General features: G+C 51.2%; 1 protein-coding gene across 1 annotated transcript in view; it reads right to left on the bottom strand.

Annotated features, from left to right (window-relative positions):
- The window catches only part of LOC138786704 (solute carrier organic anion transporter family member 1C1-like), a 59,691-nt gene extending 42,268 nt beyond the window's left edge, over positions 1 to 17,423 (bottom strand). The window contains exons 1-2 of the mRNA XM_069963695.1: positions 17,321 to 17,423; positions 12,802 to 12,942 (exon numbers count right to left, since the gene is read on the bottom strand). Of these exons, the coding sequence (XP_069819796.1) occupies positions 12,802 to 12,921 (120 nt within the window). The 5' untranslated portion in view covers positions 12,922 to 12,942; positions 17,321 to 17,423. The remainder of the gene's footprint in view (positions 1 to 12,801; positions 12,943 to 17,320) is intronic.
- Positions 17,424 to 18,826: the final 1,403 nt, after the last annotated feature.

The following is an 18,826-nucleotide window of genomic DNA, read 5'->3' as shown; positions in this document are numbered from 1 at the left end:
ATTTAGGAGGAGGAAAAAGAGGACAAGGTGGTGGATGAGAAGGAGGACAAGGTGGTGGATAAGGAGGAGGAGGACAAGGTGGTGGATAAGGAGGGCAAGCTGGAGGAGGACAAGGAAGAGATGGAGGACAAGATGGAGGAGGAGGAGGAGGAGGAAAAGGAGGACAAGGTGGTGGATGAGGAGGGCAAGCTGGAGATGGATAAGGATGAGAAGAAGGACAAGATGGAGGAGGAGGAGAAGGAGGACAAGGTGGTGGATGAGGAGAAGGACAAGGTAGTGGATGAGGAGGAGGACAAGGTGGTGGATAAGGAGGGCAAGCTGGAGGAGGACAAGGTTGAGATGGAGGACAAGATGGAGGAGGAGGAGGAAAGGGAGGACAAGGTGGTGGATGAAGAGGGCAAGCTGGAGGAGGGTAAGGATGAGAAGAAGGCCAAGATGGAGGAGAAGGAGAAGGAGGACAAGGTGGTGGTGGTGGAGGAGGAGGACAAGGTGGTGGATAAGGAGGGCAAGATGGAGGAGTACAAGGATGAGATGGAGAACAAGATGGAGGAGGAAAAGCAGGAGGAGAAGGAGGACAAGGTGGTGGATGAGGAGCGCAAGATGGAGGAGGACAAGGATGAAATGGTGGACAAGATTGAGGAGGAGGAAAAAGAGGACAAGGTGGTGGATGAGGAGGAGGACAAGGTGGTGGATAAGGAGGAGGAGGACAAGGTGGTGGATGAGGAGAAGGACAAGGTGGTGGATGAGGAGGAGGACAAGGTGCTGGATAAGGAGGGCAAGCTGGAGGAGGACACGGTGGTGAATGAGAAGGGCAAGATGGAGGAGGACAAGGATGAGAAGGAGGACAAGATGGAGGAGGAGAAGGAGGACAAGGTGGTGGATGAGGAGGAGGACAAGGTGGTGGATGAGGAGGAGGACAAGGTGGTGGATGAGGAGGAGGAGGACAAGGTGGTGGATAAGGAGGGCAAGCTGGAGGAGGACAAGGATGAGATGGAGGACAAGATGGAGGAGGAGGAGGAGGAGGAAAAGGGGGACAAAGTGTTGGATGATGAGGGCAAATAGTAAAATCCACGGCACTCAATGTTATGCAGAAGTGAAAAAGTTTATTTTACAGTGAGAAAGAATAATGTATACTCCGACCAATATGAGATACTATGCAATAGAGATCATAATAGTAAGGCAAGCTTTCGGCCCTTCCCGGACCTTCTTCAGGCTAAAGGATCTCGCTATGCAGTGTGTGGCTAGGCCTGGTGGAGACTCCACCAGGCCTAGCCACACACTGCATAACGAGATCCTTTAGCCTGAAGAAGGTCCGGGAAGGGCCGAAAGCTTGCCTTACTATTATGATCTCTATTGCATAGTATCTCATATTGGTCGGAGTATACATTATTCTTTCTCACTGTAAAATAAACTTTTTCACTTCTGCATAACATTGAGTGCCGTGGATTTTACTATTTGTTGGATACCTGGTTGAAGAACCACAACCCACTGGGCACCTACTAGCGAGAGGTGTGCAACACTGATTTGTTCCAGGATGATGAGGGCAAGCTGGAGATGGATAAGGATGAGAAGAAGGACAAGATGGAGGAGGAGGAGAAGGAGGACAAGGTGGTGGATGAGGAGAAGGACATGGTGGTGGATGAGGAGGAGGACAAGGTGGTGGATAAGGAGGGCAAGATGGAAGAGGACAAGGATAAGATGGAGGACAAGATGGAGGAGGAGGGGAAGGAGGACATGATGTTGGATGAGGAGGAGGACAAGGTGGTGGATGAGGAGGGCAAGCTGGAGGAGAACAAGGATGAGAAGGAGGACAAGATGGAGGAGGAGGGGAAGGAGAACAAGGAGGAGGAGGAGGAGGAAAAGGAGGACAAGGTGGTGGATGAGGAGGGCAAGCTGGAGATGGATAAGGATGAGAAGAAGGACAAGATGGAGGAGGAGAAGGAGGACAAGGTGGTGGATGAGGAGAAGGACAAGGTGGTGGATGAGGAGGAGGACAAGGTGGTGGATAAAGAGGGCAAGATGGAGGACGACAAGGATGAGATGGAGGAGGAGAAGAAGGAGGACAAGGTGGTGGATGAGGAGGAGGACAAGGTGGTGGATGAGGAGGGCAAGATGGAGGAGGACAAGGATGAGAAGGAGGACATGGTGGTGGATAAGGAGGGCAAGATGGAAGAGGACAAGGATGAGATGGAGGAGAAGGAGGAGGAGAAGGAGGACAAGATGGTGGATGAGGAGGAGGACAAGGTGGTGGATGAGGAGGACAAGGTGGTGGATAAGGAGGGCAAGCTGGAGGAGGACAAGGTTGAGATGGAGGACAAGATGGAGGAGGAGGAGGAAAGGGAGGACAAGGTGGTGGATGAGGAGGGCAAGCTGGAGGAGGACAAGGATGAGATGGAGGACAAGATGGAGGAGGAAAAGGAAGAGGAGAAGGAGGACAAGGTGGTGGATGAGGAGCGCAAGATGGAGGAGGACAAGGATTTAATGGAGGACAAGATTGAGGAGGAGGAGAAAGAGGACAAGGTGGTGGATGAGAAGGAGGACACGGTGGTGGATGAGGAGGAAGACAAGGTGGTGGATAAGGAGGGCAAGATGGAGGAGGACAAGAATGAGATGGAGGACACGATGTCGAAGGAGGATAAGGAGGACAAGGTGGTGGATGAGGAGGGCAAGATGGAGGAGGATAAGGATGAGATGGAGGAGGAGGAGGAGGAAGAGGAGGAGGAGGAGGAGGAGGAAGAGGAGGAGGAGAAGAAGGAGGACAAGATTGTGGATGAGGAGGAGGACAAGGTGGTGGATGAGGAGGGCAAGATGGAGGAGGATAAGGATGAGATGGAGGAGGAGGAGGAAGAGGAGGAGGAGGAGGAGGAGGAAGAGGAGGAGGAGAAGAAGGAGGACAAGATTGTGGATGAGGAGGAGGACAAGGTGGTGGATGAGGAGGGCAAGATGGAAGAGGACAAGGATGAGATGGAGGAGGAGGAGGAGGAAGTGGAGGAGGAGAAGAAGGAGGACAAGATGGTGGATGAGGAGGAGGACAAGGTGGTGGATGAGGAGGAGGACAAGGTGGTGGATAAGGAGGAGGAGGACAAGGTGATGGATGAGGAGGGCAAGATGGAGGAGGATAAGGATGAGATGGAGGAGGAGGAGGAGGAAGTGGAGGAGGAGAAGAAGGAGGACAAGATTGTGGATGAGGAGGAGGACAAGGTGGTGGATGAGGAGGGCAAGCTGGAGGAGGACAAGGATGAAATGAAGGACAAGATGGGGGAGGAAGAGGAGGAGGACAAGGTGGTGGATGAGGAGGGCAAGATGGAGGAGGACAAGGAAGAGATGGAGGACAAGATGGAGGAGGAGGAGGAGGAGGAAAAGGAGGACAAGGTGGTGGATGAGGAGGGCAAGCTGGAGATGGATAAGGATGAGAAGAAGGACAAGATGGAGGAGGAGGAGAAGGAGGACAAGGTGGTGGATGAGGAGAAGGACAAGGTAGTGGATGAGGAGGAGGACAAGGTGGTGGATAAGGAGGGCAAGCTGGAGGAGGACAAGGTTGAGATGGAGGACAAGATGGAGGAGGAGAAGGAAAGGGAGGACAAGGTGGTGGATGAAGAGGGCAAGCTGGAGGAGGGTAAGGATGAGAAGAAGGCCAAGATGGAGGAGAAGGAGAAGGAGGACAAGGTGGTGGTGGTGGAGGAGGAGGACAAGGTGGTGGATAAGGAGGGCAAGATGGAGGAGTACAAGGATGAGATGGAGAACAAGATGGAGGAGGAAAAGCAGGAGGAGAAGGAGGACAAGGTGGTGGATGAGGAGCGCAAGATGGAGGAGGACAAGGATGAAATGGTGGACAAGATTGAGGAGGAGGAAAAAGAGGACAAGGTGGTGGATGAGGAGGAGGACAAGGTGGTGGATAAGGAGGAGGAGGACAAGGTGGTGGATGAGGAGAAGGACAAGGTGGTGGATGAGGAGGAGGACAAGGTGCTGGATAAGGAGGGCAAGCTGGAGGAGGACACGGTGGTGAATGAGAAGGGCAAGATGGAGGAGGACAAGGATGAGAAGGAGGACAAGATGGAGGAGGAGAAGGAGGACAAGGTGGTGGATGAGGAGGAGGACAAGGTGGTGGATGAGGAGGAGGACAAGGTGGTGGATGAGGAGGAGGAGGACAAGGTGGTGGATAAGGAGGGCAAGCTGGAGGAGGACAAGGATGAGATGGAGGACAAGATGGAGGAGGAGGAGGAGGAGGAGGAATAGGGGGACAAAGTGTTGGATGATGAGGGCAAGCTGGAGATGGATAAGGATGAGAAGAAGGACAAGATGGAGGAGGAGGAGAAGGAGGACAAGGTGGTGGATGAGGAGAAGGACATGGTGGTGGATGAGGAGGAGGACAAGGTGGTGGATAAGGAGGGCAAGATGGAAGAGGACAAGGATGAGATGGAGGAGGAGGAGAAGGAGGAGAAGGAGGACAAGATGGTGGATGAGGAGGAGGACAAGGTGGTGGATGAGGAGGAGGACAAGGTGGTGGATAAGGAGGAGGAGGACAAGGTGATGGATGAGGAGGGCAAGATGGAGGAGGATAAGGATGAGATGGAGGAGGAGGAGGAGGAAGTGGAGGAGGAGAAGAAGGAGGACAAGATTGTGGATGAGGAGGAGGACAAGGTGATGGATGAGGAGGGCAAGCTGGAGGAGGACAAGGATGAAATGAAGGACAAGATGGGGGAGGAAGAGGAGGAGGACAAGGTGGTGGATGAGGAGGGCAAGATGGAGGAGGACAAGGATGAGATGAAGGACAAGATGGAGGAGGAGGAGAAGGAGGACAAGGTGGTGGATGAGGAGAGCAAGATGGAGGAAGACAAGGATGAGAAGGAGGACAAGATGGAGGAGGACAAGAATGAGAAGGAGGACAAGATGGAGGAGGAGAAGGAGGACAAGGTGGTGGATGAGGAGGAGGACAAGGTGGTGGATGAGGAGGGCAAGATGGAGGAGGACAAGGATGAGAAGGACAAGAATGAGGAAAGGAGAACCAGGACAAGGTGGCGGATGAGGAGGGCAAGATGGAGGAGGACAAGGATGAGAAGGAGGACAAGATGGAGGAGGAGGAGAAGGAGGACAAGGTGGTGGATGAGGAGGGCAATATGGAGGAGGAGAAGGAGGACAAGATGGAGGAGGAGGAGAAGAAGGACAAGGTGGTGGATGAGGAGGAGGACAAAGTGGTGGATGAGGAGGGCAAGATGGAGGAGGACAAGGAGGAGAAGGAGGACAAGATGGAGGAGGAGAAGGAGGACAAGGTGGTAGATAAGGAGGGCAAGGTTGAGGAAGACAAGGTGGTGGATGAGAAGGAGAAGGAGGACAAGGTAAAGGATGGGAAGGAGGACTAAGTGGCGGATGAGAAGGACTAGATGGAGGAGGAGTAGAGTTATAAGAAGGAGGACAAGGTAAAGGATGAGAAGATGGGCAAGGTGGAGGAGGAGGAGGACAAGGAGGAGGAGAAGGGGAAGGATGAGAAGCAGGACAAGGTAGAGGAGGAGGACAAGGTGGAGGAGTAGGATAAGGTGAAGGATTAGAAGGAGGACGAGAAGGAGGAGGACAAGGTGAAGGATGAGGTTAAAGATGAGGAGAGAAGGACAAGGTGGTAGATGAGGACAAGAACAAGGTAGTGGATGAGAAGGAGAAGAAGGTGGAGAAGGAGGTCAAGGTAAAGGATGAGGAGGAGGACAAGGTGGTGGATGACAAGGAATATAGGGTGAAGGATTAGAGGTAGAACAAGCTGGAGGATGAGGAGGAGGACAAGATAGAGGATGGGGAGGAGAAGATAAAGGAGGTCAAGGTGAAGGATGATGGAGAAGGACAAGGTGAGGGAGGAGGAAAAGGTGAAGGATGAGGAGGAGGACAAGGATGAGGAGGAGGACAAGGTGGACAAGATGGAGGAAGACAAGGTGGACAACATGGAGGTGGATAATGAGAAGGAGGACAATGTGGAGTATGAGGAGGAAGGCAAGGTTGAGGATGAGAAGAAGGACAAGGTGGAGGAAGAGGAGGAGGACAAGATGAAAGATGCGAAGATGACAAGGTAAGGAATGAGGACAAGGTGGAGGATGAGGAGTAGGAAAAGGTGAAGGATGAGAAGGAGGACAAGGTAAAGGATGAGGAAAAGGACAACATGGAGGAGGACGACAAGGTGAAGGATGAGGAAGAGGACAATGTGAAGGATAATAAGTAGGACAAGGTGGAGGAATACAAGGTGGAGGATGAGGAGGAATACAAGGTGGATGATGAGGAGGAATACAAGGTAGAGGATGAGGAGGAGGACAAAGTGGAGGATGAGGAGAAGGACAAGGTGAAGGATGAGGAAGAGGACATGGTGGGGGAGGAGGAAAAGGTAGATGGTGGTGGTGGTGATGATGATAAAAAGAACAAGGTGGACAATAAAAGCGAGGACAGGGTGGATGATAAGGAGAAGGAAAAGGAGAAGAATAAGGAAGATGACAAGGTGAATGATGCTGATGATAAGATGATGGAGAAGGACAAGGTGATGGATGAGGAGGAGGACAAGGTGGAGAATGAAAAGGAGGATAAGGTGGAGGATCAGAAGGAAGACAAGGTGGAGGATGAGGAGGACAAGGTGGAGGATGATGATGATGATGAGAAGAAGGACAAGATGGTGGATGATAAGGATGGCAAGGTGGAGGATGAGAAGAAGGACAAGGCGGAGGAGGAGGAGGACAAGGTTGAGGATGAGAATGAGGACCAGGTGGATAAAGAGGAGGAGGAGGAGGAGAAGATAAAAAGGTGAGGAAGATGATAAGGTAAGGAATGAAGACAAGGTGGATTATTTGAAGGAGGACAAGGATGAGAAGAAAGATGAGGAGGATGGTAATGATGAAGCGGGAAAAGGACAAGGTGGAGAATAAGGAGAAGAGAGGACAAGTTGGAGGCTGAGGAGGAGAAGAACAAGGTGGAGGACAGACTGGAGAATGAGGACAGTGATGTTAAGGGGGAGAGAGGGCAAGGAGGAGGATAAGGAAGAGGACAAGGTGGAGAATGAGGTTGAAAAGAAGGAGGAAGAAGGGGGAAGAGGATGATGATTAGGTGGAGAATGAGGAGGAGGACAAGGTGGAGGAGAAGGAGAAGCAGAAGGTCAAGGTTAGGGGTGAGGAAGACAAGGAGGAGGATGAAGAGGTGGTGAGCAAGATGAAGAATGAGAATAAGGATAAGGAGAATAGGAGGAGAATGGTGATTATGAGGAGAACAAGGTGGAGGAAGAGGAGGAGAACAAAGTGGAGGAGGAGAGAGGAAAATGTGGAGATTGAGGAGAAGGATAAAGAACATAAAGTACAAGGTGAAGGATGAGAAGAAAAATGATGCAGAGGGGGTTAATGTGGAGGATGAAGAGAAGGAGGAGAACAAAGTGGAGGAGAAGGAGGACAAGGTGAAGAATGAGGAGAAGAGAGAACAAGGTGAAGGATGAAGGAGGAGGACCAGGTAGAGGATGATGAGAAGAGGGTGGTGTTGATAATGATGAATAGGATGAGGATGGTGATGAGGAGGAAAAGGTGCAGGATGAGAAGGAAATAGAGGACAAGGTAAAAAAATATGAGGAGAAAAGAGGACAAGTTGGAGGAGGAGCAGAAGAAGGACAGTGATGATGAGGGGAGGACAAGGAGGGATGAGGAGGAGGACAAGGTGGAGAATGCAGAGGAGGATAATGATGAGGAGAAGAAGGTGAAGAATGAGGTGGAGGACAAGATGGAGAATGAGTAGGAGGACAAGGTGAAGGACGAGGAAAAGTTGGTGGAAAGTATGATGATGATGAGAAGGAAAAGATGGAGGATGAGGGGAAGGATAATGAGGAGGAGGATGGTGATGAAGGTGAGAAGGACAAGGTGGAGGAGGAGGAGAGAGGACAATGTGGTGTCCCACCATGGGACCATGGGTGTTGCTACTTTGAACACCCCTTGCACAAGTTTAAGTGGTAATGAAGTCATGTATACGTTTTGCCACTAGATGTCACTATTTTGTATATCTATGTCTGTACATTGCACAGCTGTAGTGAATCAAGGGTTAATGTTTTGTTTAGGATCTGCACCACCAATGAGAGCTGCTCTTTCCTTCTGCCTATCTCTATTCTTCTTTCTCTTTGCACTCTCATCTCCATCACTCACAGGAGCTGTTACACAACCTGTAGGAAGTTGTCACATGGGGAGAGGAAGTGTAGTCACACACTTAGTCTTATCTAAGTTTCTGTAGAGAGAGGATGCAAGACAAAACGGTCCCTGCTGTCATCCAGCTCGGCCCTGGATTTGCCAGGTCCTCCTTCCAAGTCCAGGGTGGTCTAGTCTAGAGTGTGGTGGTAGAAAACACAGAGACTCTTTTCTTTAACCCCTTAAGGTCAAAGCCTATTTTCATTTTTGCGCTTTTGCTTATTCCATTTTAAGTTTAAAAGTCCATAGCGCTTGCATTTTTTCACCTAGAGACGTATATGAGCGCTTATTTTTTGCGAAACCAATTGTACTTTGCAATGACAGGCATTATTTTTCCATAACATATGCTGCGAAACCGGAAAAAAATCATTTGCGCTGTCAAATTGAAAAAAAAAACGAATTTGTTTTGATTTCGGGGAGTTTTGCATTTACGCCGTCCGTCCTATGGTAAAACTGACTTGTTATATATGTTCCTCAAGTCGTTACGATTACTATGATATATAACATGTATAACTTATATTGTATCGGATGGCCTGTAAAAAATTCAAACCATTGTTAACAAATATACGTTCCTTACAATCGCTCCATTCCCGGCTTATAGCGCTTTTATCCTTTGGTCTATGGCGCTGTGTCAGGTGTCAGTTTTTGCGCCATGATGTGTTCTTTCTATCGGTACCTTGATTGCGCATATACGACTTTTTGATCGTTTTTTATTACATTTTTCTGGATTTGATGCGACCAAAAATGCGCAATTTTGCACTTTGGAATTTTTTTGCGCTGACGCCGTTTACCGTGCGAGATCAGGAGTGTGATTAATTAATAGTTTGGGCGATTACGCACGCGGCGATACTAAATATGTTTATTTATTTATTTATTTGGACTTTTATTAGGGGAGGGGATTTTTATTAATAAAAACACTTTTTTACTTTTTTTTTTACATGGACTAGAAGCCCCCCTGGGGGACATGTATATACACAGCACTGATCCCCCTGGGGGACTCGTGTATATACACAGCACTGATCCCCCTGGGGGACATGTATATACACAGCACTGATCCCCCTGGGGGACATGTATATACACAGCACTGATCCCCCTGGGGGACTTGTATATAGACAGCACTGATCCCCCTGGGGGACTTGTATATACACAGCACTGATCCCCCTGGGGGACTAGTATATACACAGCACTGATCCCCCTGGGGGACTTGTATATACACAGCACTGATCCCCCTGGGGGACTTGTATATACACAGCACTGATCCCCCTGGGGTACTTGTATATACACAGCACTGATCCCCCTGGGGGACTTGTATATACACAGCACTGATCCCCCTGGGGTACTTGTATATGCACAGCACTGATCCCCCTGGGGGACTTGTATATGCACAGCACTGATCCCCCTGGGGGACTTGTATATAGACAGCACTGATCCCCCTGGGGGACTTGTATATACACAGCACTGATCCCCCTGGGGGACTTGTATATACACAGCACTGATCCCCCTGGGGGACTTGTATATACACAGCACTGATCCCCCTGGGGGACTTGTATATACACAGCACTGATCCCCCTGGGGTACTTGTATATAGACAGCACTGATCCCCCTGGGGGACTTGTATATACACAGCACTGATCCCCCTGGGGGACTTGTATATAGACAGCACTGATCCCCCTGGGGGACTTGTATATACACAGCACTGATCCCCCTGGGGTACTTGTATATAGACAGCACTGATCCCCCTGGGGGACTTGTATATAGACAGCACTGATCCCCCTGGGGGACTTGTATATACACAGCACTGATCCCCCTGGGGGACTAGTATATACACAGCACTGATCCCCCTGGGGGACTTGTATATACACAGCACTGATCCCCCTGGGGGACTTGTATATACACAGCACTGATCCCCCTGGGGGACTTGTATATACACAGCACTGATCCCCCTGGGGGACTTGTATATACACAGCACTGATCCCCCTGGGGTACTTGTATATGCACAGCACTGATCCCCCTGGGGGACTTGTATATGCACAGCACTGATCCCCCTGGGGGACTTGTATATAGACAGCACTGATCCCCCTGGGGGACTTGTATATACACAGCACTGATCCCCCTGGGGGACTTGTATATACACAGCACTGATCCCCCTGGGGGACTTGTATATACACAGCACTGATCCCCCTGGGGGACTTGTATATACACAGCACTGATCCCCCTGGGGTACTTGTATATAGACAGCACTGATCCCCCTGGGGGACTTGTATATACACAGCACTGATCCCCCTGGGGGACTTGTATATAGACAGCACTGATCCCCCTGGGGGACTTGTATATACACAGCACTGATCCCCCTGGGGTACTTGTATATAGACAGCACTGATCCCCCTGGGGGACTTGTATATAGACAGCACTGATCCCCCTGGGGGACTTGTATATACACAGCACTGATCCCCCTGGGGGACTTGTATATACACAGCACTGATCCCCCTGGGGGACTTGTATATACACAGCAAAGATCCATCAGATCGGTCATAGATTGCTATGGCCTGCTGCAGGCCATAGTAATCTATTGCCGAGCCGGGATCAGCGTCATTCCGACGCTGAGGCCCGGCACGGGCAGAAGAACGGATCTCCCCCCCCCCGCGATCGCATCGCGGGGGGGAGATCCGTCCCACTAGACACCAGGGACGTGCGGCACAAAGCACTTCAATGCAGCTGTCAGGTTTGACAGCTGCATTGAAGTGCTTAATTAGCCGGCGCGGCAACAGGACCCGCGCCGGCTAACAGAGGCACGTGTCAGCCGGGATCAGCGCCGTTCAGAGCGGGGTCCCGGCGGGACCCCGCTCTGAACACCCCCCGCGGCGCCATGACGTATCAGATACGTCATGGGTCGCTAAGGGGTTAAAGCAACACTTATTTAAACCATGCACTGCTACACCACTAAAGAGAGGACAAGTTAGGGATCACCCCAACCCATGCCGTGAACATCTCTAAAAGTGCAGAACGGTATCCTTTAGCAGAGGAACTGATTTGGATAGAGCAAAGTTGCTACAAGCCTACGTACTCTATCTCGCAACCCTCGGTCACTTCGCTCAACTCAGGGAACTAGGACTGGGGCTTGTGTCACCCTAGGAGGACGGGTCACCTGACACTGTAGCGCAACAGGTGGTACAGCGACAACAAAGGTTGTAACACGGGCACAAGTATTATTCTTCTCTCAAGTATTCTCAATTATCCTTCTAAAGTTCCGAAAGAGCACAGTACTACATTGGGTTGGGACAGTCAGGACAGACTCCTCTCCTCTGAATGTTCACGACCTACTCTTCTCCGATGCTCTCAATGCTCTCTACTCTTGTAAGCACGCAACCAAGCCAGCACTGCTGTTCTGCTTCTACCTCACAGTTCTCGGTAGGGAACTAGTCAAGTCCAGATTGCACCAGCACCTACACACAGGTTAGACAGTCCCTAGGTCATCTCCCCTTTTCTGTGGGTGGTGGTACTGACAGTCCGGGTGGGTCACAATTCCACTCTGGACCACTGTGATAAACGCCCAAGGGACCCATCACAACCTGGCAGGTCACCGACCACAGGGGAAGGGTATAGCCAGCCCCAAAAACTAAAAGCCTCATACCTGTGTGCTGGATCAGCACTGACGTCACGACAACCTACCATCTGGCTGAGCCACCGACCAACCACCACAGTAGTGGCGTCACACACCACCATCTGGCAAGTGACCGGTCAAGCACTCACCACAACAAGGAAGAGAAGGATGAGGAGGAGAGAGGTTAAGGTGGAAGATGTGGAAAAGGATGATAAGGAGGAGGAGGAGGAGGAGGAGGAGAACAATTTAGAGGATGAGAAGCACCAGGATAAGGAGGAGGATGAGAATGGTAAGGCGGATGTGGTGGAGATCAAAGTTGAGGTGGAGGAAAACAGTGATGATGAGGAGGACAAGGTGGAAAAGGAGAAGGAGAAAGATGAGGAGGGGGGGGAGGATCAGGAGAAGAACAAGGTGGAGAATGAGAAGGACAAGGGAGAGGATAAGAAGAGGGCCAAGGTAGAGAATGAGAAAGATGAGGACAAGGTGGAGCATGAGGAGTAGGATGTTGGTGAGGAGGAGGAGAACAAGGTGGATGAGTAGGATAAGCAGTAAAGAGGACAAGCTAGAGAATGAGGACAAGGATGAGGAGGAGAAAGGACAAAGAAGAGGATGGGGAGGAGGATGGTGATGATAAGGAGGAGAATGGGTAGGACAAGGTGGGAATCTCTCCTATATGCTCCTACACATGGTGTCCACGCTCTCTCCTGTGTGAGTGTCAGTAGTCACCGTTGATGGTGCAGGAGGCCAAGGGGGTGTTGTATATTTGGGGGGGGGGGGGGGGGGGGTATAGCTTCTATGGGAAGGAGTAGTCTCTTATCTCTCGTCCTGGTATGGTTGGGCGGACCGTCACAGTCTTTAGTAAATCAGTAAATAAGAACTTTTAGTCATTAGAACTGAAGCTTTGAAGATTTGACCCTTCACCCCTCTCTGTCCTCTTCCGCAAACATCTATCCGAATCCCAGGGTAAAGTCTCATCCCTCTCAAGATTAAAGGTGGAATGGAAGGGGGGGCTTCTACCTTTAGTGAAGCGCAGCAGGGTGCCCCCTTTTTTTTCTGGGGGGCTGGGGCAGCTTCATCCTGGATAGTTGCGCTGATGTTGAGGTTGTTGAGTTCGCTGCCATCTTTCTCCACCGCCATGTTATACAGTTATCCTAAACACTAATCATCAATGAGGGATCAATAATCTGTGAGTAATGACGGGTGGGACGTTATAATATTATCAACAGGTAAGTCACAATACAACACAAACACACAAAGTAACACAAGGATACAATGTAACAATGATACATGGTAAAAGCTCTGCTCACCCTACACCGGGGATATCTCCTCACACGTCACCCCAGGATATCTCCTCACACTTCTCCCCAGGATATCTCCTCACCCTACACCCAGGATATCTCCTCACCCTACACCCAGGATATCTCCTCACCCTACACCCAGGATATCTCCTCACCCTACACCCAGGATATCTCCTCACCCTACACCGGGGATATCTCCTCACCCTACACCCAGGATATCTCCTCACCCTACACCCAGGATATCTCCTCACCCTACACCCAGGATATCTCCTCACCCTACACCGGGGATATCTCCTCACCCTACACCCAGGATATCTCCTCACACTTCACCCCAGGATATCTCCTCACCCTACACCCAGGATATCTCCTCACACTTCACCCCAGGATATCTCCTCACCCTACACCGGGGATATCTCCTCACACGTCACCCCAGGATATCTCCTCACCCTACACCCAGGATATCTCCTCACACTTCTCCCCAGGATATCTCCTCACACTTCACCCAGGATATCTCCTCACACGTCACCCCAGGATATCTCCTCACACTTCTCCCCAGGATATCTCCTCACCCTACACCGGGGATATCTCCTCACCCTACACCCAGGATATCTCCTCACACTACACCCCAGGATATCTCCTCACACTTCACCCCAGGATATCTCCTCACACTTCACCCTAGGATATCTCCTCACCCTACACCGGGGATATCTCCTCACCCTACACCCAGGATATCTCCTCACCCTACACCGGGGATATCTCCTCACCCTACACCCAGGATATCTCCTCACACGTCACCCCAGGATATCTCCTCACACTTCACCCTAGGATATCTCCTCACCCTACACCCAGGATATCTCCTCACACTTCTCCCCAGGATATCTCCTCACACTACACCGGGGATATCTCCTCACCCTACACCCAGGATATCTCCTCACACTACACCCAGGATATCTCCTCACACTTCTCCCCAGGATATCTCCTCACACTACACCGGGGATATCTCCTCACCCTACACCCAGGATATCTCCTCACCCTACACCCAGGATATCTCCTCACCCTACACCCAGGATATCTCCTCACACTTCTCCCCAGGATATCTCCTCACACTTCTCCCCAGGATATCTTCTCACACTTCTCCCCAGAATATCTCCTCACACTTCTCCCCAGGATATCTCCTCACCCCAGCATATCTCCTCACACTTCACCCCAGGAAATCTCTTCACACTTCACCCCAGGATATCTCCTCACACTTCACCCCAGGATATCTCCTCACACTTCTCCCCAGGATATCTTCTCACACTTCTCCCCAGAATATCTCCTTACACTTCTCCCCAGGATATCTCCTCACACTTCTCCCCAGGATATCTTCTCACACTTCTCCCCAGGATATCTCCTCACACTTCTCCCCAGGATATCTTCTCACACTTCTCCCCAGGATATCTCCTCACACTTCTCCCCAGGATATCTCCTCACACTTCTCCCCAGGATATCTCCTCACCCCAGGATATCTCCTCACACTTCACCCCAGGATATCTTCTCACACTTCTCCCCAGGATATCTTCTCACACTTCTCCCCAGGATATCTCCTCACCCCAGGATATCTCCTCACACTTCTCCCCAGGATATCTCCTCACCCCAGGATATCTCCTCACACTTCTCCCCAGGATATCTCCTCACCCCAGGATATCTCCTCACACTTCACCCCAGGATATCTCCTCTCACTTCTTCCCAGGATATCTTCTCACACTTCTCCCCAGGATATCTCCTGACACTTCTCCCCAGGATATCTTCTCACACTTCTCCCCAGGATATCTCCTCACCCCATGATATCTCCTCACACTTCTCCCCAGGATATCTCCTCACACTTTTCCCCAGGATATCTCCTCACACTTCACCCCAGGATATCTTCTCACACTTCACCCCAGGATATCTCCTCACACTTCACCCCAGGATATCTCCTCACACTTCTCCCCAGGATACCTCCTCACACTTCTCCCCAGGATATCTCCTCACACTTCTCTCCAGGATATCTCCTCACACTTCTCCCCAGGATATCTCCTCACACTTCTCCCCAGGATATCTCCTCACACTTCTCCCCAGGATATCTCCTCACACTTAACCTCAGGATATCTCTTCACACTTCACCCCAGGATATCTCCTCACACTTAACCCCAGGATATCTCCTCACACTTCTCCCCAGGATATCTTCTCACACTCCTCCCCAGAATATCTCCTCACACTTCTCCCCAGGATATCTCCTCACACTTCTCCCCAGGATATCTCCTCACACTTCTCCCCAGGATATCTCCTCACACTTAACCTCAGGATATCTCTTCACACTTCACCCCAGGATATCTCCTCACACTTAACCCCAGGATATCTCCTCACACTTCTCCCCAGGATATCTTCTCACACTCCTCCCCAGAATATCTCCTCACACTTCTCCCCAGGATATCTCCTCACCCCAGGAAATCTCCTCACACTTTACCCCAGGATATCTCCTCACACTTCTCCCCAGGATATCTCCTCACCCCAGGATATCTTCTCACGCTTCTCCCCAGGATATCTCCTCACCCCAGGATATCTCCTCACACTTCACCCCAGGATATCTCCTCACACTTCTCCCCAGGATAACTTCTCACTCTTCTCCCCAGGATATCTCCTCACACTTCACCCCAGGATATCTCTTCACACTTCACCCCAGGATATCTCCTCACACTTCACCCCAAGATATCTCCTCACACTTCACCCCAGGATATCTTCTCACACTTCTCCCCAGGATATCTCCTCACACTTCTCCCCAGGATATCTTCTCACACTTCTCCCCAGAATATCTCCTCACACTTCACCCCAGGAAATCTCTTCACACTTTACCCCAGGATATCTCCTCACACTTCACCCCAGGATATCTCCTCACACTTCTCCCCAGGATATCTTCTCACACTTCTCCCCAGGATATCTCCTCACACTTCTCCCCAGAATATCTCCTCACCCCAGGATATCTCCTCACACTTCACCCCAGGATATCTCCTCACACTTCTCCCCAGGATATCTTCTCACACAACTCCCCAGGATATCTCCTCACCCCAGGATATCTCCTCACACTTCACCCCAGGATATCTCCTCACTCTTCACCCCAGGATATCTCCTCACACTTTACCCCAGGATATCTCCTCACACTTCACCCGGGATATCTCCTCACTCTTCACCCCAGGATATCTCCTCACTCCTCACCCCAGGATATCTCCTCACTCTTCACCCCAGGATATCTCCTCACACTTCACCCCAGGATATCTCCTCACACTTTACCCCAGGATATCTTCTCACACTTCTCCCCAGGATATCTCCTCACACTTCACCCCAGGATATCTCCTCACACTTTACTCCAGGATATCTTCTCACACTTCTCCCCAGGATATCTCCTCACACTTTACCCCAGGATATCTCCTCACACTTCACCCCAGGATATCTCCTCACACTTTACCCCAGGATATCTTCTCACACTACTCCCCAGGATATCTCCTCACCCCAGGATATCTCCTCACACTTCACCCCAGGATATCTCCTCACTCTTCACCCCAGGATATCTCCTCACACTTTACCCCAGGATATCTCCTCACACTTTTCCCCAGGATATTCGATGCTGAATACACCTTGCAATACATATCTATGTAGTCTTGTCCCAGAATCTTCTCCCTTGCCCCCATTTTCATCTTTGAGGGTGAGGTCCCAATTACTTTGTTTAATCTTATAATCCAGAACATCTGATAGGAGCAGGAGTGGACTTCTCCTAGTATAACGCGTCAGCCCCCCGAACCCCCATATAACAAACATGAGGCCCCCACAGCCTCCATTATATCAGCCTTCACTGCACATACATCATACATCTTCCTCCATTCTTGCTTCACCCCCATGACCCCAGATGATTCCAATGGCCGCCATTTTATATTACCAATTTGAGGCATTTCTTTAATTGTTTATTTCTTTCCTCAAATGTCTTGAACTTTGAACATTTAAAAAGAGCGGCGAGTAGAGACGCTGGGGGTCTCTGTGCAGGAACAGTATAGGGGCCCCTACAGCTAAGGATACCAGCCTCCATATGGACTGGGGATATTTATTAGTCCCTTCCATGTATTTGGGGGAGCTGCCGTGGCCCCCATTATCTCTCAGGCCCCCCATAGCGCAGCTTCCAGCTGTTACAATGTATCAGACATACCCTATAGAAGGAGAACTGTTACCTGAGCTGCTGTTCTGGCTCCATGTAGCATCTGCACCAGGATCAGCCTGTCCAGAGTTGTTGTAATAAAGTATCAGCAATGATTAACCCATCCCAGAGCCGCCCGATCCCCACCGCCGGATCTCCTCTTAGGAGGGATGGCTCTGTTTGGCTTTCCCAGTCACTGATCAGTGGAAACAAAGGATCCAGGACAATGGGGTGATAAGGACAAGCTGCCCTGACGGCTGGGGGTGGGAGGGGGCAACAAATGTCTTCTATCATATGTGTGTTATATGTAATGTGAGATCCCAGGATCTTACACCAGGACCCCCATAGATCATAGCCCCCAACCCCAAGACCCCCATAGATCACAGCCGCATACCCCAGGACCCCTATAGATCACAGCCCCCTACCCCAGGACCCCCACAGATAACAGCTGCCTACCCCAGGACCCCCATAGATCACAGCCGCCTACCCCAGGACCCCCATAGATCACAGCCGCCTACCCCAGGACCCCCATAAATCACAGCCCCCAACCCAGCACCAACATAGATCACAGCCCCCAGCCCAGGACCCCATAGATCACAGCCCGCTACCCCAAGACCCCCATAAATCACAGCCCCAAACCCAGGACCCCCATAGATCACAGACCCCTACCCCAGGACCCCCATAAATCACAGCCCCAAACCCAGGACCCCCATAGATCACAGACCCCTACCCCAGGACCCCCATAGATCACAGTCGCCTACCCCAGGACCCCCATAGATCACAGCCCCTAACCCAGGGACCCCCATAGATCACAGCCGCCAACCCAGGACCCCTATAGATCACAGCCCCCAACCCTAAGACCCCCATAGATCACAGCCGCATACCCCAGGACCCCCATAGATCACAGCCCCTAACCCAGGACCCCCATATAGCACAGCCCCCAACCCCAAGACCCCCATAGATCACAGCCGCCTACCCCAGGACCCCCATACATCACAGCCCCCAACCCAGCACCAACATAGATCACAGCCCCCAGCCCAGGACCCCATAGATCACAGCCCGCTACCTCAAGACCCCCATAGATCACAGCCGCCTTCCCCAGGACCCCGATAGATCACAGCCCCCAACCCAGGACCCCCATAGATCACAGCCCCCAACCCCAGGACCGCCATAGATCACAGCCCCCAACCCAGGACCCCCATAGATCACAGCCCGCAACCCAGGACCCCATAGATCACAGCCCCAAACCCAGGACCCCCATAGATCACAGCCGCCTACCCCAGGACCCCCATAGATCACAGCCACTTACCCCAGGATCCCCATAGATCACAGCCTGCAACCCAGGACCCCCATAGATCACAGCCCCCAACCCAGGACCCCCATAGATCACAGCCCCCATCCCAGGACCCCCATAGATCACAGCCCCCTACCCCAAAACCCCCATGGATCACAGCTCTCAATCCCAGGACCCCCCGTAGGTCACAACTGCCTACCTCAGGACCCCCATAGATCACAGCCCCAAAACCCCCATGGATCACAG

The sequence above is a fragment of the Dendropsophus ebraccatus genome, chromosome 1 (assembly GCF_027789765.1).
Source record: "Dendropsophus ebraccatus isolate aDenEbr1 chromosome 1, aDenEbr1.pat, whole genome shotgun sequence".
Lineage (NCBI taxonomy): Eukaryota > Metazoa > Chordata > Amphibia > Anura > Hylidae > Dendropsophus > Dendropsophus ebraccatus.
The sequence above is the reverse complement of the archived record's forward strand: the minus strand, read 5'-3'. Positions and strand labels throughout refer to the sequence as shown.